The sequence below is a fragment of the Silurus meridionalis genome, chromosome 22, assembly GCF_014805685.1.
Source record: "Silurus meridionalis isolate SWU-2019-XX chromosome 22, ASM1480568v1, whole genome shotgun sequence".
Classification (NCBI taxonomy): Eukaryota; Metazoa; Chordata; class Actinopteri; order Siluriformes; family Siluridae; genus Silurus; species Silurus meridionalis.
Genome location: NC_060905.1, coordinates 17,907,992 through 17,928,139, shown reverse-complemented (window position 1 = coordinate 17,928,139; position 20,148 = coordinate 17,907,992). Strand labels below are relative to the sequence as shown.

General features: G+C 38.9%; 1 protein-coding gene across 1 annotated transcript in view; it reads left to right on the top strand.

Annotated features, from left to right (window-relative positions):
• The first annotated feature begins 986 nt into the window (after positions 1 to 986).
• The window catches only part of trpn1 (transient receptor potential cation channel, subfamily N, member 1), a 36,139-nt gene continuing 16,977 nt past the window's right edge, over positions 987 to 20,148 (top strand). The window contains exons 1-15 of the mRNA XM_046835434.1: positions 987 to 1,100; positions 1,344 to 1,442; positions 4,505 to 4,633; positions 4,762 to 4,890; positions 5,069 to 5,185; positions 7,947 to 8,045; positions 10,932 to 11,144; positions 12,647 to 12,754; positions 12,936 to 13,013; positions 13,232 to 13,378; positions 13,472 to 13,504; positions 14,399 to 14,596; positions 16,198 to 16,305; positions 16,950 to 17,147; positions 18,710 to 18,823. Of these exons, the coding sequence (XP_046691390.1) occupies positions 987 to 1,100; positions 1,344 to 1,442; positions 4,505 to 4,633; positions 4,762 to 4,890; positions 5,069 to 5,185; positions 7,947 to 8,045; positions 10,932 to 11,144; positions 12,647 to 12,754; positions 12,936 to 13,013; positions 13,232 to 13,378; positions 13,472 to 13,504; positions 14,399 to 14,596; positions 16,198 to 16,305; positions 16,950 to 17,147; positions 18,710 to 18,823 (1,884 nt within the window). The remainder of the gene's footprint in view (positions 1,101 to 1,343; positions 1,443 to 4,504; positions 4,634 to 4,761; positions 4,891 to 5,068; positions 5,186 to 7,946; positions 8,046 to 10,931; positions 11,145 to 12,646; positions 12,755 to 12,935; positions 13,014 to 13,231; positions 13,379 to 13,471; positions 13,505 to 14,398; positions 14,597 to 16,197; positions 16,306 to 16,949; positions 17,148 to 18,709; positions 18,824 to 20,148) is intronic.

The window sequence follows — 20,148 nt, the reverse complement described above, 5'->3', positions numbered from 1 at the left end:
TAGTGACACTTATAAAATTTGCTCCCTTTAAACTGTCACTTGAGTAAAAGTACAAAAGTATTTGCCATTCATATGTACTTAAGTATACAAAAGTACTATGATTGATTATGGCTTTAATGTTCCTATTATCATTTTTGTCACAAGACTCTTTGCTTAATTAACTCATTTTATGTGAAAAGACTGAAATGTTACTCTTAGAAAATAAATCTATTAATGGAATGATATTAATTTAGTCAAATACTGATTAATATCTATTAATTGTATCATGAGACAAAAACATTCCTTTCAACTACTTAAAAAAGTACAGTTACGTTATTACAGTGTTAACCTGATCTTAAACCAACGAGCCACCTTATGAAGATGTCGGAACTTTAAAGAGAATTTGTTGACCGCGCGAGGATCCCAAGCCATCTAGAGACGTACCAGCTCCAGTTGGATCTTACTTCATGAAGATTTTGAACATTGGAGTTTTGAGAATAAACAACCTTTTAAACAAGATTTATAATAGTATTCTACATTAATGTAGAATGCAGCAGCAAGAGTCCTTACCAGAACCAGGAAATATGATTACATCATGTGAGTCCTATTCAGTCCACAATGGATTCCAATTAAACTTTACACTGATTATAAAATAATACTACTGGCGTATAAAAACTAAATATTACTGAAAATATTGAATGTTTCTTTCTCATACCATCTAAGGGAGTTTGACTTGCTTTAGTTGCCCCTGGCTTGTTCTTCAGAGATATATAAACATAAACTTAAATATAAGTGATCTTTGTTTTAAATTCTTACATTCTGTAAATCTACTTTGAGTCCATGTCCATTATTAAAAGAAATCAACTTGAATTAAATTTAATTAAATAAAAAAACTGCCACTTTACAGTAACGTTTGCACTTGAGTTCCACACATTGTACAATAAATATGTAATAATTATTTCTAATAATAATTAATAGCAATAACTTATAATTAAGATGCTTCTCTCATGTCTTTGCAGGCCCTGGAGTCGCCTCTGCATATAGCAGCCAGGGTGAAAGATGGAGAGAAGGTGGCTGAGATGTTGTTGAAGAGTGGAGCAGAGGTCAACACAGAGCTGGAGGTCTGAAAAGCATGACACAGCAGTACTCTATAGTCCTTTATGGACCATATTTTCTATACATGTCCTTATACACCTGAGACAGTTGAATTCTTTCAAAGTGTTCGATCTAAGATGGATCTGAGAAATTACCTTGGTTGTCTTGGAGGTTTTTGAAGCATGGTGGTTTCACCTCTGGCCAACAGTGCACTGTGTATGTATTTGTATCTGTAGCGGTATTTCCACAAAGTGTTTTGTTGTTGGTAGAATGGAGAGACAGCGATGCATGTTGCAGCACGTCATGGAAATCTGCAGGTGATGAAATCTTTAGTAGAAGAGGGAGCTGACCTCACCTGGAAATCCAAGGTATGCAAATGTTACTTATGTATTGTCAACAACATGCATAATTACTTATTTACAGAGTGTACAATATTATTTATTTACAAAATATGCAATATAACATCTTCAGAGAAGTTCAATACTACTGATACAATATTATTTATTTACTTTTGCTACTCTTCAAAAAGTATATATATATATATATATATATATATATATATATATATATATATAAATTTACTTTCTAATTAATATTTTACTTTGTGTAAATAATGTGTAAACCTTTTGTGACTAAAGCTGACTGGCAGAAGAATAATCTTCATGTACTGCAGCTTACCTGTGCAAAAGCAATAAACTTGAAACTTGAAATGTCCTGAACACGGTAGCACCATATTGATAGCAGATGCACGGTTATGCGGAGATATGGAGGCGGAAGCCGAAGTACCAGCAAACAGAGTTTATTACAGAAAAAAGGCAAAGCCAACACAAAACTCACACCGGAAACGGAGAGTCACAAAACGAAAGTATATATCCGCTCGGGACGAGTAGTCCAAAGATGCGTTTGGGAAAGCACGGTGCTGGGCGGGAACACAGAAACGTAATCCACACAGTGAATACAAACGCAGCCGTATCGGGAGGATCAGGGTAAACCGGGGTGCGCTCCGGAAGGGAAGCGCAACTGTGAAGAGAGAGAAGTCCGAGAAAACCGGTACGTAGCGGGAACGCGCATACGCCGATACACACGTACATGAACCTACACGAACATGGATGAACATATAATAACGGACCCTGAGTGTGGGTGAATGAGGGGTTTATATTGGCGGTGTGATAAGCGAGTAGTTGGGAGTCAGGTGTTCCCCATTAAGCCCGATTGCAGCAGCTCCGTGCGGGCAAGGAGCGAGGTGCTTTGGGGAATGCCGAAGTCTGACAGCCGCCGAAGGGGGCGTGGCAGGGGAATTCCTGACATGCACGATCTGTTTTTTAATGTTCATTTATTTGTATCAGTTTTAACAGCGGACATTTTCACAAATCAGCTTTGTAATAAATTCAAAAATATCGCATGAGTATATTCATTTAAAAATCATAATAAGTTTCTCTCTAATAGGTGATTACAATCACCCCTGAGATGATTTATTGCGGAAGAAATAAACATTAAAAGGAACTTTTAAGTCAAACAGGAAAATCATCTGGGTGACCCCTGGATAGTAAAATTATAATTGAATGTCTGGTATTACTGTGTGCTAGTGTACAGTATATGGTCAAAATTTGTTGAAAAACGCAGATTCTTATTAGCTTATTGGCCTGGAGGGGGGGGGCAATAATGCAAAGTGGGATAAGATTAACAATTGTTAACATTCTGAAGATTATTTAAATTGTGTTCAAGTCAAACCTGGACTTTCATGTTACAAGTATAGAAACGGATGCTAGTGTGGCGGTACTACACGCAGTGATTGTATGCTGCGTGTTAGTCCTTATCGCACGACTGTAAAAGATTATTCAAATTGATTGCACTTTGTTATATTAATCCAATTTTAACCTCTAATCTGACTCCATTTTATAATAAAGATTTAACCTGAAAATCTCTAATTCAAGCTGATCACCTTATTGGTTGTATTTCTTCTTTAATTTGAGTAGATTATTCTTCTTTTCAATTAATCATTTATTATGGTCCTGGAGTCGCTTTGAACCTTGTGCTTGGCTAACTATACCTGCTCACGGAGGCACATTGGCCAGTCCAAATCTTAGTCAGAGGATATAACGGTAAACTAATATTCTTTAAGTAGGCCGCTCGATGCTTTCTCATTCAAAAAGAACTATTGATTTAGTTACTTGGAAAAAACTTGCTAAGTCAGTGATAGCCGCTACACATGCTCAAGGACACAAACTTGCCAGACTGTCCCTTAGTCAGAGGATATAACTGTATGCATAAAGAATACTGTATTTAGTCACTTAGTGGTAGTTATAACTTGCTAAAGTAGTTATAGTTATAGTTATAGTAGTTATAGTAGTTACTATAGTATATAGTAGTTATTTTAGTTATAGTAGTTGTAGTTATAGTAGTTATAACTTGCTAAAGTCAGAGATAGTCGGAAATTAAAAGGTCTCAGACGTTGTACTCTATGCTCCATCTGTTCATGAGCCTTCAGTTTGTACTATCCTGGTCACAGATTTGCGGTAACGCCAGAGTACATAATCAACTAGATATAAATGATTTCAGGAAATTAAGAATTTTAGTTAATCAAGAATTTTACATTTATTTGCCAGGTAAAAATCAATAAACAAATGTCACATATAAAACAAATAATAGAGAAAAGTTACATAACATGCTCAGCATGAAACTAAATATTTTAGCAATACAGTTTACTAAGAAAATGTTAAAGAATCACTATACCAGGCAATAGAGACACACAGAGACTGTGTGGGAAGTTCTGACTATCGAATGCTTCCCTGAGTGTTTTGCCAAATTTCCTTAAATACCCAACCATTGTAAACACTTGTAAATTCAAAGTGATAAAAGCTTTGCACACCCTTTCTTGGGAAAGGATGTGACCTAAAAACCAAATGTCACATAGACCACCTGGTAAGGATCTTCTCCGGGGTAACCCTTATGTCAGTAGGACAGAATTTCCCCAAACCTGGAGTCTGTTCTCCTGATATGGGACTGAGATCATATTTCCAATCACACTGAGACCTTTAAAATGATACTTAACATGTGAAGGTAAAATGTATACATTCCTAAATTGTAATTATTACATTATGCAATTAAAGTAGCTTGAATTCCAGGACCTTCTCAGTCATCTCTCAATGATCTGGCCATCTCCCTCTGACTGGGCAGGACTGCTGCTGACAACTGCTGACTGGGCAGCTGAACAAATGGCTTTCTTTCCTCAGATCAAAGAGATCCTCTTCTCAGATCAGAAGGTTTATTCTTTTGTTGCATGGTAGTTCTTGGGGTCTGGCCTCATGAAGTTGCATGGCAGTTCTCGGGGTCTGGTACCATTAACAGATCTGATCATCCTTACAGTTAAACATGATTTATGTATGAGTCTTTTATCAGATTATGTATCTGTGCTTGCATATTTATTTAGGCAGAAGAGACTCCGCTCCATGTGGCGGTACGCCACTGTCATGCTCACATGGTGGAGGCCATCTTAAACTTCTTGACCACGGAGAAGAGTCGAGAGGAGGCAGAGCTCTGTGTTCGCCAAAGGAACCAGGTCATAACCAAATTGTGCAAATAAGTATATGTATAGTATACATATACTCATTTATTTGTATAGTATACAGAGAATATACAAGTACAGCATTGCTGTACTTTACAGTTGTGCATGTTTTATCCTTCCAGAAGGATGAAACCACCCTGCACCTGGCAGCTGAAATACAGAGGGACATTGTGCACAGAGATGACGAGGATGTCCTCATTATCCGGACTCTGATAGAGTATAATGCTGATGTTACAGCAGCTATCAAGCAGGTGAAAACACTGTTGCAGTCTTATATCTTATAGTTGATATGTGTGTTCTTGTTTTTGAATATCCCATTCCAGCTTTGCTTCACCATTTTGTCCACTTGAGTACAATTACATAAAACAGCAGTCTTATTAAATGACTTTTAAAAGTTCTCCAAAAGGTTTTCTTTGTGCTCTCCTGTAGACGGAAGAAACCCCAATCCATTACTGTGCCAGAGTTGGCAACACTGCAGTGCTACAGGAGATGCTCCATAATGTGCCCAGCCACTGCCTACATTCAGCCATCAACATGTTGGATAAGGTAATCACATTTCAGCAACACAGTAATCTATCAGGATAACAGGAGCTAAGATTGTACACTTATACACTGACCAGGCATAACATAATGACCACCTGCCTAATATCGTGTTGGTCCCACTTTTTCTGGAAATTAACAGTCCTGACCCATCAAGTATTAACTATTTATTAAAACTTAATTATTTAACCAATGAATGTTATTATATTAACCATGTTATAAATATAATATGAACTAATGTTAGATACATTAACTGATACACTTAAAATTGTAATGTATTTAATAAAAACATGTAAACTAATTTATTAATGTATTTATTTGCTTAAGTTCTGTTGCTTCTTTATGGCAGCCACCACAGCATCCATCATTTTGGAGTAGGTCTCTTTGATCTCCATTTCAGAAAGAAAGGGTAGATCCTTAAACCTTGGATCCAAAGCTGATGCCATGCACAATGTCTCCCTCTCATTGGCATATCTCTTTCCCAGTTCTTGTGCTATAGCAGCCTTGATGTCCTTTGCTGTCTTTGTATCATCTGGGCTTTCTTCTGTGCCCATGACAAGCTTTGAATAAAGTGGTGCAATGACAGCCTCTCTCGTCACCCTCTCTCTCTCTCTCTCTCTCTCTCTCTCTCTCTCTCTCTCTCGCTCGAGTTAAACATGCTCCTGAGGCTCCAGTGACCACTGTTCCTGCCCCTCTCCCCTCCGTGGATCTTCACACTTCTGTGCAGCTTGGGACGGTATCTCATCAACACCTTGAGTGGTTCCATATAATTCCGGAGTAGAACGGGTGCTTTTGAGGACGGATTGGACTGTAGTTGGTTTTGGCGGTCTGCTGCACTGACTCGGGAGTGCAGTTTGCTTCTGATCATCATCACTGTACCCCGCAACTTTGTATATCTGCTTCAAATGGACATTTGGTGCAACCCAGATGAGGATGGGTTCCCTCTTGAGTCTGGTTCCTCTCAAGGTTTCTTCCTTATGCCATCTCGGGGAGTTTTTCCTTGCCACAGTTGCTCATCAGGGACAAACTTACTTACAAAGAACATATTTACATTTAATCACCACATTATCTGTGTAAAGCTGCTTTGAGACAATGTTCATTGTTAAAAGCGCTATACAAATAAAAATGAATTGAATTTAATTGAATTGAAAGAGTGGGCATGCTCTCTTCTGACATTACCAATGTGGCATTCTTCATTGGCTTCAGTGCCTTGAGCACTTCCTCAGCACATGTGATGTCAGCTTCATTCATTGTGAAGACATCCTTTTCACACTTTCTGACCTCTGTTGAAAGTAGTGCTGCACAGATGGCTGGTTGTTGTTCTAAAAATCTATCTATCATGTCATAAGAGCTATTCCACCTCGTGACAACATCTGTAATTAACCTGTGTTTTGGTAGCTGGAGCAGGTCTTGCTTTTGTTTTAGCTGGTGGCTGGCTATGGTGCTGCGTCTGAAAAAGCTTGTAACACGTCTGATCCTGCCTAGGAGTCTCTCCACTGCTGGCAACTTTAGTGCTTTCTGTGAGGCGAGATTCAGGCTGTGCGCAAAACATCGGATGTGGGTCATGTCTGCGAGTCCAGCCGCGACATTCATATCGGATGCATTGTCTGTTACAATCACTGGATGTTTCTCTTCCAAACCCCATTCAGTGACAGCCTCCTTTAGTAATTCTGCAATGTTATTCCCTGTGTGATCGCTATGCATCGCTCTTGTCTGTAGTACATACGAGACCAGATTCCACTCAGTCGTTATGTAGTGCGCCGTTATCGTTACGAATGATTCAGTAGCCCGGGATGTCCAAGCATCACATGTCAACGCGACTCTCTCAGCCAAGCTAAGAGATTGTAGTACGCTCATTTTTACCTCATTGTACAAGTTGGGTACAGCGATGTCCGTAATGTGCTGGCGGGACTGTATTGTGTATCGAGGCTCCAAAGTTTTCAGCATATGACGGAATCCTTCGTTCTCTACAACACTGAGAGGGCGCATATCTTTGCAAATAAAATGAAGTACTGGCTGAGTTGCACGGGTTGAGGTTGGTGGTAACTTTGATCTGTGAACTTGCTCCAGAGTGAGTTGACGGGGATCCTTTCTTTTAACGTTAGCCATTTGCTGCTGTTCTGTTATCCGTGCATCCGCATGGTGCCTCGTTATGTGCGCTCTCAGATTTGTAGTGTTCTTTGAATATTTGACGTTGGCATTGCACATTTTACAAACAGCAATACTTTTGTCAATCTCTTTCGTGCCTGGTCTGTGACGAAAAGGAACATGACGAAATGACGCCACACATCGGCTTTGTACACTGAAGCGGGAGCTGGAAATATTCTTTCATCCTCCATTACTAGCAGCGAACTATTTTGACGTTAACATTAGTAGCGCGCTGTTATGCTAGTACTTCCTGTCACTGTTTAAGTTTAAGAAGACTGCGATCTAGCGGCTGGGATATAAACGAAACAAAATTAAACTGCCATGAATCTGTCTAATTATTATTATTTTTTTTATATAAATATCGATTTGTTTTTGAGAATTGATACAGTATCGCCAAACAAAATATCGCGATACTCACTTGTATCAATATTTTCTTACACCAATAATATATATATATATATATATATATATATATATATATATATATATATATATATATATATACAAGTTGTGGACATGTTTTGGAGTCTGTCATCAGGAGAAATACTCGTTTTTTCTATTTAAGAAGATTCTGTCACCACTTTTTTTTGTTTTGTGTCTTTGTGTTTGTGAATGACAGACTGGCAAATCTGCATTGCTGTTGGCAGCTGAGCAGGGACACACAACAGTAGTGAAGCTGCTGCTGGACAACCACGCCAGAGTGGACGTGTTTAATAAGGTGGGCGAATAAAGTGACTTTTATTTCGCTTAATATAAAATCGATCCATTGTTGAAATGCTGAAATGGAGACAGACTTTCCTCTAGTTAAATTTTTTAGGTAAACTGACTTTAAAATGCTATATACAGAGCCTGTTAAAAATGTGGAAACCCTTAATTTTGTGATTTTTTAAAGTGCATGTTCCTTTTGTTTTCATGCAACAAAATAGGTCATTTAATGGTATGTTAAATAAATCTATAAATGTCCAGATGTTCTACTTTGTTTTCATTGAGAAATCCTCCCTTATCATAAAGAACGTCTCTAGGTTACATATGTAACCCTCTGGCACCCCTTCAGCGATTCCTTCATGGTTACAGAAGCTGAAGCCGGCTTCTCTCCAGGTGCACTTTATACTCCCTGGTCATGGCGTTACCCCCCTGGTGACAGCCTGTCTTCTATTTTGACTGATTAGACTAATTTCTCAGAGCATGCAGAACGCAGTAGCGTTCCCAAAGTGTTCCGACGCAGCTCGAGTTCCTGAAAGGAAACAGCTTCACACACTCTCAGCTTCTTGACAGTTTGTTTCTCCAAACATTTAGCTGAAATACTTTATCATGCCTCTTGTAAAAGTTGCCAAAGAGGTTCTTCACTAGTTGCAGATTTCTTTGCGATCCAGATCATCCCAGAGCAGTTGAATCGGATTTAGGTGTGGCAACTGGGACTAGATATCACTCCAGACGACTGTTTACTCTCTAAATAACGATTACAGAGCTCGTACAGTTCGGCTTATCATCCTGTATGGTGAAGTCGGTTCCAATGAGCCGCAGTCCAGATGGAATTGCATGATGTAATGGTGAAGAATGCAATTGGAGCCATGTTGGTTCCTTTCACTTTCTGGAATAAGTCCTCAACCTTCCCTACTCCAAAACAACCTTAAATCATTAAGCTTATACCTCCATGTGTGACTGTGGGGGGTGAGGCAGTCTGATCACATCCTCTCTCCTGTTTCCATATTACACAATTTCTTCTGTTGGAGACAAAAATGTCCAACTCTTGACTTATCTTTTAACAGAACTTTCTTCCAGTCATTCACTGTCCAAGTCTTGTGTTTTATTGCATAGAAACGAAAGGAACTTGCAAAGACTTGTAGAAAATTAAATTTTGCATGTAAATATTTCTTTCAGTTATACATAAAAAGTGTGTAATAAGAGTTTTTTGCATGTGTAATGGTTCTAGGTTACCTTGGGTGCTCCTCTTTTAAATAAATAAATAAATAAATACATTGCAAAGCTATGTGAAGTGAATATGTATAGTGCTGCTGTATGAATAAATAATATAGTAAATAACTATATGTTTTATATATATATATATATATATATATATATATATATATATATATATATATATATATATATATGTATGTGTATGTATATAGCTGCTCAGACCCCATAGCTGCTCAGTTGTTGTGAAATAAACGTATAGTAAGTCGCTTGGAATAAAATGTAAAAATGTAAATGAACCCTTTATTTCATAGGAGTTTTGATCTTTTCATTTTTAAAGAAATTTGACCTTTATTTTTTATGCAGACAAAAACGTCTTTTTGCGTGTTCCATTGTTGACTTCTGATCAGAAAGCTACAGTGCATCAGGAAAGTTTTCACAGTGCTTTATTTTTTCCACATTTTGTTATCCAAAATACCCTTATTCCAAAATGGATTTATTTCATTATTTTCTTCAAAATTCTACAAACAAATCCCCAAAATGACAACGTAAAAGGAGTTTGTTTGAAATCTTTGCAAATGTATTAAAAAGAAAAAAGAAAAGAAAATCACGTACATAAGTATCCACAGCTTTTGCCATGACACTCAAAATTGAGTTTAGGTGCATCCTGTTTCCACTCATCATCCTTGAGATGTTTCTAGAACTTGATTGGAGTCCACCTGTGGTAAATTCAGTTGATTGGACATGATGTGGACAGACACACACCTGTCTATATGATGTTCCACAGTTAACAGTGCATGTCAGAGCACAAAACAAGCCATGAAGTTCAAGGAATAGTCTGTAGACCACAGAGATAGGATTCTATCGAGGCACAGATCTGGGAAAGGGAACAGAAAAGTTTCTGCAGCATTGAAGGTCCAAATAAGCAAAGTGGCCTCCATCATTCATAAATGGAAGAAGTATGGAACCACCACACTTCCTAGAGCAGAGTCGCCTGGCCAAACTGAGTGATCAGGGGAGAAGGGAGGTGACCAAAAACATGATGATTTTTCTGTGGAAAGAGGAGAACCTTCCTAGAGTAGCCAGACAGAAGCCAAATATCAGCACATAGAATTATGGTGGTGGCAGTATCGTGCTGTGGGAATGTTTTTCAGCAGCAGGAACTAGAAGACTGATCAGGATAGAGGGACTTGAACCTGATTGAATATCTCTGGAGATATCTGAAAATGGCTGTGCACCGACATCACCATTCCAGCCAGATGGAGCTTGAGAGGTTCTCCAAAAAAGAATTGGAGAAACTGCCCAAAAATAGGTGCCAAGCTTGTAGCATCAAACTCAAAAACACTCAAAGCTGAAATTAGTGCCAAAGGTGCTTCAGCAAAGTATTGAGTAAAGGCTGTGAATACTTATGTACATGTGACTTTGTTTAGTTTTTTATTTTTAATTAATTTGCAAAGATCATAAACAAGCTTCTCTCACATTGTCATTATGGGGTATTGTTTGTAAAATTTTAAGGAAAATATGAATTTAATCCATTTTGGAATAAAGCAGTAACATTAGAAAATATGGAAAAAGAGAAGTGCTGTGAAAACTTTTCAGATGCACTTTATGAGTTCAAATCCCAGCACAACCAAACATCGAAGGGCATCTGTCAAATGACATAATTGTGAATGAATTCCGCATACAGGAAGGAAAGTCCCCTCTCCACCTGGCTGCTGAGCAGGGCCACAAGGACACTGCTGACATCCTGCTCTCTAACAAAGCCTTTGTGAATGCTAAAACCAAACTGGGTCTGACTCCACTGCACCTGAGCGCCCAGACCGGCTCATCTCCTCTTGATAAACTACTCACAGAGTCAAACACTGACCAGGCTCACCACCTCATTCATGCCCTTACTTTGGTAAGAGCTTATTTATTTGTTTATCTGTATATACATTGCACCCTCTGATGTAGGTGAGGTGAGGAGGTCTGGGGTTCTGTCAGTTTGCGGGATCTTCCACTGCAACCCATGTATATCATATCTTCAAGGAGCTGGCATTATGAACAGGGTCTTTCTCATGTTAGAACAGATTTGGGTCTCATAGTTCAAGTGAAGGGAAATTTTCTTGCTACAGAATTACCCTAGCTTGCAGACGTCTAATCGTCCACTGATGGCAGCCAAGTGCAAAGGAGTCTGTTTACTCTGCAACAGCAAGTTTACAAGAAAATAATATTCTTGGACAGTTTCTTCTTTCTTCTTTGCAGTTTCTTCTTTCTTCTTTGCAGAACTTCTCAAGCTCCATCTGGTTTAATGGGGACTATCCTTTTGGAAGCTGAACAAGCTGCATTCATCTTTTTCTGTTACTCTTTTAGGGTAAAAATCGGGTTCTTGGTCACCTCCCTGATTAAGGCCCTTCTCCCCAGTTTTGCCGGGCGACTGCTCTAGGAAAAGTCCTGGCGGTTCCAAAATGTTTCGCTTTAAAGATGATGTGCTCATTTGGCCCGTCAATGCTGCAGAAATTTCTCTGTACCCTTCCCCAGATGTGCCTAGATATAATCCTGTCTCTGAGGTCTACAGACAATTTCTTGAACTTCACGGGTTGGTTTGTGCTCTGACATGCACTGTTAACTGTGGGAAATCATATAGACAGGGGTGTGTCTTTCCAAATCATGTCCAATCAACTGAATTTACCACAGGTGGACTCTAATCAAGTTGTAGAAACATCTGAAGGGTGTGCACTGGAAACAAAATGCATCTGAGCAAAATTTTGAGTGTTGTGGCAAAGGCTGTGAATACTTATGTATGTGTGATTTTTATTTAGTAATAAATTTTGCACAGATTTTAAACAAACTTCTTTAAAGTTACCATTATGGGGTTTTGTTTGTAGAATTTTAAAGGAAATAATGAACTGAATCCAATTTAAAATAAGGCTATAGCATAACAAAATGTGGGAAAAGTTAAGCTCTGTGAAAACTTTCCAGATGCACTTTATAAAGAGAAAAGCAGTGGGCCTAAAACAGATCCTTGTGGAACACCAAACTTTTGTGTGGAGAATTTTTACACTTATATCAACAAACTGATAACGATCAGTCAAATAAGACCTACGCCAGGAGTGAGTGAGATGATCTATCTATCTATCTATCTATCTATCTATCTATCTATCTATCTATCTATCTATCTATCTATCTATCTATCTAATATTTAGTTTATGGATTCTTATGGAATTCGTTCCAAGTGGACTCTCTGCATTACGACTGTTAAATAAGAAGAATGAAAAAAAACGATATATATATATATATATATATATATATATATATATATATATATATATATATATATATATATAAAATAGTAATATACTATAGAACCATATATGGTACTAAAATGTATTATAATGTAATACTGAATGTGCATCTTAACAGGTTGACTGCAGAGGCTCAGGTCCTCTGCACTTGGCTGCTGCAGGAGGGCACACTGAAGTCGTTAAGCTTCTCTTGGATGCAGGGGCTTCAGCTACAGAGGAGGACTCTGTGAGAGCACTTAATCTTCACACTTCAACACAGCATATTGACACAACCCAAATATCTGAACAGCACTTTAGTGCAGCGCAAACACACATAACAGATCTAACTAAATGTCACAGTGGCTCATGCAGTGCTACAATAGATCATTGCTTTTATAAAACCTCGGTATATTGATGTTTGATTGCAGAAGATTGCTCTTCATCTGGCTGCTCAGAATGGACACATACATATCCTGGAGGTCCTGAAATCAAAGGTGTCTTTACAGGTGCCTGGCAAAAAAAGTGTGTGTGTATGTGTGTGGAGAGAGAGAGTGGAGTCAAATGTTTATGGTGTAGAAGTTTTAATTTTTGGAAAAGATGTTTCATTCTGATATATCACATACCTACTGTATTTAAAATATTGATTGAAATATTTTTCCTCTGTCTGTGTGTGTGTGTGTGTGTGTGTGTGTGTGTGTGTGTGTGTGTGTGTGTGTGTGTGTAGACAAGACGGACAGCACTACATGTAGCAGCCTGTTTCGGACAAGTGGACTTTGTGAGGGAAATTCTGACCCAAGAGCCGGACACAATCAACAGCGAGACGTCCCGCAGAGACACTTTGAGAACATCGGCTGATGTGTCAGACATCCCAGTCAGTACAAACATCCTGCATACAACTAAACACACACATTTCTGAATGAAATTTCTGAATAAATCACGTACATTTCTGTTTGCTATGGAGCAGGTAACAACTGCAGCAGATGAAGAGGAAGACTTTGTAAGTCAGAAATGCATGCACACCACAGTGAATTGAGATTCCATGCAAAGATGAAAAAAAGAGATAAAAAAAATGTCTCTCTATTTTAAAGCATACTACAACCTATAACAAACCTAAAACCAAACAACCTATAATATCCAGAAATACCTATCATTCTCAGTGACCTACTGTACAAGCAAAAACAAACCCTGAAGTAAAACTTATAACATATATTATTAGTTTATATATATATATATATATATATATATATATATATATATATATATATATATATATATATATATATATATTTATTACTGAAAACTTAACTATAAATAGACAAAATAGGAAAACGTTCATTTTATTTGCACTTTGATTGTATTTTCCTTTATTCTGTGCATTTATTTTTATATCTTTCTTATCATTCTTTTATAGATTAATAAGTAAATGAATACATAAATTTTCTGTAATATTTATGCAGTATAATAACTTCAGAGAGCTTGAGAGGAAGGATAAAGAGGCAGGCAACAGGTTTCAACCTGGCTTTATTTGCTACTTTTCCCTTTCTGCTTTTATTGTACAGTTCATACACACACACACACACACACACACACACACACACACACACACACACACACATCTCTCTCTTTAATCAAGCCTCTCACTGAAACACCTATTAATAGGAATTATGCACAGGTGTTTGATCCTTACCCCTCACCTCCTCTAATTCTGCCATTTTATTATATTTTCTGTAAATTGTCTGTAAAAATTGTCTGTAATTGTCTGTAAAAAAAAGTGATTTTTTTTCTACATTATATGTGTAGTATAGGAAATTAAATACAATTTTCATTAATAAATTACTTAAAGAAAAGTAAAAATCATGACCAACAGTAAGTCTGTGCATGTGTGTTCCAGTGTTTTACCCCACTGCACCTGGCAGCTCAGAGTGGGCAGACAGATGTCGTCAGGCTGCTGCTAAGCAGATCCAGTTCTCTGCTTCATCAGCAGGATCATCTGGACCGCACTTGCCTTCACCTGGCATCTGCTCAGGGGCACGTGGAAACAGTGAGAGTCCTGCTGTGCCACGGTGCCGAAGTCAACCACACGGACAAGGTGAGACACGATCATGTAGATGCGGTTATGCGTGTGTGTGTGTGTGTGTGTGTGTGTGTGTGTGTGTGTGCGTATATATATGTATGTATATGAGGTGGTATGAAAAAGTTTTAAAACTACAAGTGCTAGCTGGTGCTGTTCTGCTGACAGACAGCAGGTTAGAACAAAGAGCAAGCGTGAAATTCTGATTGAAACTGGTTAAATCTGCCACAGAGACGTTTGACATGACATACGTTTGACATACGGCGATGCTGCGACGAGGTGTTTCATGTCGCGCGCTTTAAGAGCGGAAGAACATGACTGGAGGAAGACAAGAGATTAAAAGACTTTCAATACTCACTACTCACCATATTTGGCTCCTGCGGACTTCACCCTCATCCCGAAGATGAAGATCAGCTCAAAGGTGGCCATTTTGACAATGTTGCAGAGATCTAAAGCAAATGGCAGAAGGTCACTTCGAAAAGAAGACTCCTAAGACACGTTCCAGAAGTGGCAGGAACATTGGGGGCGCTGTATTGCTGTGTGAGTGGACTGTTTTGAAGGTTATGTGTAAACGTAGATAAATAAAGTACTTTCTTGTGAACAGAGCCAGTCTCAAAACTTTTTGACACCACCACGTGCATACGTACAGTGAGGAAAATAAGTATTTGAACACCCTGCTATTTTGCAAGTTCTCCCACTTAGAAATCATGAAGGGGTCTGTGAGAGACATAATCTAAAAAAAAAAATTCAGAAATCACAGTTTATGATTTTTAAACTATTTATTTGTATGATACAGCTGCAAATAAGTATTTGAACACCTGAGAAAGTCAATGGTAATATTTGGTACAGGAGCCTTTGTTTGCAATTACAGAGGTCAAACGTTTCCTGTAGTTTTTCACCAGGTTTGCACACACTGCAGGAGGGATTTTGGCCCACTCCTACACACAGATCTTCTCTAGATCAGTCAGGTTTCTGGCCTGTCACTGAGAAACATTGAGTTTGAGCTCCTTCCAAAGAATCTCTATTGGGTTTAGGTCTGGAGACTGGCTAGGCCATGCCAGAACCTTGATATGCTTCTTACAGAGCCACTCCTTGGTTATCCTGGCTGTGTGCTTCGGGTCATTGTCATGTTGGAAGACCCAGCCTCGACCCATCTTCAATGCTCTAACAGAGGGAAGGAGGTTGTGTCAGAAATGCATGCACACCACAGTGAATTGAGATTCCATGCAAAGATGAAAAAAAGAGATAAAAAAATGTCTCTCTATTTTAAAGCATACTACAACCTATAACAAACCTAAAACCAAACAACCTATAATATCCAGAAATACCTATCATTCTCAGTGACCTACTGTACATAACATCTATGCTGAGCTGAATTTGCAGGTGGTGTCCTTACAGCACATAGCTCGAGTTATTGTTGATAATATTGAATCCAAATTAGGCTTTAAAGGCCAGAATATGTACAGTATTATATTCGCATCCTTGTTTATTGGTAGCAAATGGACATCAGAAAATTGATCATATTCAGAGAACTTGTTTTTTGTTTTCCCTTTATGTGTGTGTGTGTGTGTGTGTGTGTGTGTGTGTGTGTGTGTGTGTGTGTGTGTGTGTGTGTGTAGTTTGGGTACACACCTCTGCACTTTGCAGCTCAGCGGGGACACGAGAACGTGGTGCGCTTGTTGCTGAGCTCAACGGGAGTCCTGGATGAAGCAAAAACAAACCCTGAAGTAAAACTTATAACATATATTATTAGTATATATATATATATATATATTTATTACTGAAAACTTAACTATAAATAGACAAAATAGAAAAACGTTCATTTTATTTGCACTTTGATTGTATTTTCCTTTATTGTGTGCATTTATTTTTATATCTTTCTTATCATTCTTTTATAGATTAATAAGTAAATGAATACATTAATTTTCTGTAATATTTATGGAGTATAATAACTTCAGAGAGCTCGAGAGGAAGGATAAAGAGGCAGGCAACAGGTTTCAACCTGGCTTTATTTGCTACTTTTCCCTTTCTGCTTTTATTGTACAGTTCATACACACAGACACACACACACACACACACACACACACACACACACATCTCTCTTTAATCAAGCCTCTCACTGAAACACCTATTAATAGGAATTATGCACAGGTGTTTGATCCTTACCCCTCACCTTCTCTAATTCTGCCATTTTATTATATTTTCTGTAAATTGTCTGTAAAAATTGTCTGTAATTGTCTGTAAAAAAGTGATTTATTTTTTTCTACATTATATGTGTAGTATAGGAAATTAAATACAATTTTCATTAATAAATTACTTCAAGAAAAGTAAAAATCATGACCAACAGTAAGTCTGTGCATGTGTGTTCCAGTGTTTTACCCCACTGCACCTGGCAGCTCAGAGTGGGCAGACAGATGTCGTCAGGCTGCTGCTAAGCAGATCCAGATCTCTGCTTCATCAGCAGGATCATCTGGACCGCACTTGCCTTCACCTGGCATCTGCTCAGGGGCACGTGGAAACAGTGAGAGTCCTGCTGTGCCACAGTGCCGAAGTCAACCACACAGACAAGGTGAGACACGAACATGAAGGTGCGGTTATGTGTGTGTGTGTGTGTGCGTATATATATGTATGTATATGAGGTGGTATGAAAAAGTTTCAAAACTACAAGTGCTAGCTGGTGCTGTTCTGCTGACAGACAGCAGGTTAGAACAAAGAGCAAGCGTGAAATTCTGATTGAAACTGGTTAAATCTGCCACAGAGACGTTTGACATGACATACGTTTGACATACGGCGATGCTGCGACGAGGTGTTTCATGTCGCGCGCTTTAAGAGCGGAAGAACATGACTGGAGGAAGACAAGAGATTAAAAGACTTTCAATACTCACTACTCACCATATTTGGCTCCTGCGGACTTCACCCTCATCCCGAAGATGAAGATCAGCTCAAAGGTGGCCATTTTGACAATGTTGCAGAGATCTAAAGCAAATGGCAGAAGGTCACTTCAAAAAGAAGACTCCTAAGACACGTTCCAGAAGTGGCAGGAACATTGGGGGCGCTGTATTGCTGTGTGAGTGGACTGTTTTGAAGGTTATGTGTGTAAACGTAGATAAATAAAGTACTTTCTTGTGAACAGAGCCAGTCTCAAAACTTTTTGACACCACCACGTGCATACGTACAGTAAGGAAAATAAGTTTTTGAACACCCTGCTATTTTGCAAGTTCTCCCACTTAGAAATCATGAAGGGGTCTGTGAGAGACATAATCTAAAAAAAAAAATTCAGAAATCACAGTTTATGATTTTTAAACTATTTATTTGTATGATACAGCTGCAAATAAGTATTTGAACACCTGAGAAAGTCAATGGTAATATTTGGTACAGGAGCCTTTGTTTGCAATTACAGAGGTCAAACGTTTCCTGTAGTTTTTCACCAGGTTTGCACACACTGCAGGAGGGATTTTGGCCCACTCCTACACACAGATCTTCTCTAGATCAGTCAGGTTTCTGGCCTGTCACTGAGAAACATTGAGTTTGAGCTCCTTCCAAAGAATCTCTATTGGGTTTAGGTCTGGAGACTGCTAGGCCATGCCAGAACCTTGATATGCTTCTTACAGAGCCACTCCTTGGTTATCCTGGCTGTGTGCTTCGGGTCATTGTCATGTTGGAAGACCCAGCCTCGACCCATCTTCAATGCTCTAACAGAGGGAAGGAGGTTGTGTCAGAAATGCATGCACACCACAGTGAATTGAGATTCCATGCAAAGATGAAAAAAAGAGATAAAAAAATGTCTCTCTATTTTAAAGCATACTACAAACTATAACAAACCTAAAACCAAACAACCTATAATATCCAGAAATACCTATCATTCTCAGTGACCTACTGTACATAACATCTATGCTGAGCTGAATTTGCAGGTGGTGTCCTTACAGCACATAGCTCGAGTTATTGTTGATAATATTGAATCCAAATTAGGCTTTAAAGGCCAGAATATGTACAGTATTATATTCACATCCTTGTTTATTGGTAGCAAATGGACATCAGAAAATTGATCATATTCAGAGAACTTGTTTTTTGTTTTCCCTTTATGTGTGTGTGTGTGTGTGTGTGTGTGTGTGTGTGTGTGTGTGTGTGTAGTTTGGGTACACACCTCTGCACTTTGCAGCTCAGCGGGGACACGAGAACGAGGGGCACGTGGCAACAGTGAGAGTCCTGCTGTGCCACGGTGCCGAAGTCAACCACACGGACAAGGTGAGACACGATCATGTAGATGCGGTTATGCGTGTGTGTGTGTGTGTGTGTGTGTGTGTGTGTGCGTATATATATGTATGTATATGAGGTGGTATGAAAAAGTTTTAAAACTACAAGTGCTAGCTGGTGCTGTTCTGCTGACAGACAGCAGGTTAGAACAAAGAGCAAGCGTGAAATTCTGATTGAAACTGGGTAAATCTGCCACAGAGACGTTTGACATGACATACGTTTGACATACGGCGATGCTGCGACGAGGTGTTTCATGTCGCGCGCTTTAAGAGCGGAAGAACATGACTGGAGGAAGACAAGAGATTAAAAGACTTTCAATACTCACTACTCACCATATTTGGCTCCTGCGGACTTCACCCTCATCCCGAAGATGAAGATCAGCTCAAAGGTGGCCATTTTGACAATGTTGCAGAGATCTAAAGCAAATGGCAGAAGGTCACTTCGAAAAAAAGACTCCTAAGACACGTTCCAGAAGTGGCAGGAACATTGGGGGCGCTGTATTGCTGTGTGAGTGGACTGTTTTGAAGGTTATGTGTGTAAACGTAGATAAATAAAGTACTTTCTTGTGAACAGAGCCAGTCTCAAAACTTTTTGACACCACCACGTGCATACGTACAGTGAGGAAAATAAGTATTTAAACACCCTGCTATTTTGCAAGTTCTCCCACTTAGAAATCATGAAGGGGTCTGTGAGAGACATAATCTAAAAAAAAAAATTCAGAAATCACAGTTTATGATTTTTAAACTATTTATTTGTATGATACAGCTGCAAATAAGTATTTGAACACCTGAGAAAGTCAAAGTTAATATTTGGTAAAGGAGCCTTTGTTTGCAATTACAGAGGTCAAACGTTTCCTGTAGTTTTTCACCAGGTTTGCACACACTGCAGGAGGGATTTTGGCCCACTCCTACACACAGATCTTCTCTAGATCAGTCAGGTTTCTGGCCTGTCACTGAGAAACATTGAGTTTGAGCTCCTTCCAAAGAATCTCTATTGGGTTTAGGTCTGGAGACTGGCTAGGCCATGCCAGAACCTTGATATGCTTCTTACAGAGCCACTCCTTGGTTATCCTGGCTGTGTGCTTCGGGTCATTGTCATGTTGGAAGACCCAGCCTCGACCCATCTTCAATGCTCTAACTGAGGGAAGGAGGTTGTTCCCCAAAATCTCGCAATACATGGCCCCGGTCATCCTCTCCTTAATACAGTGCATTCGCCCTGTCCCATGTGCAGAAAAACACCACCAAAGCATGATGCTACCACCCCCATGCTTCACAGTGGGGATGGTGTTCATGGGATGGTACTCATAATTCTTCTTC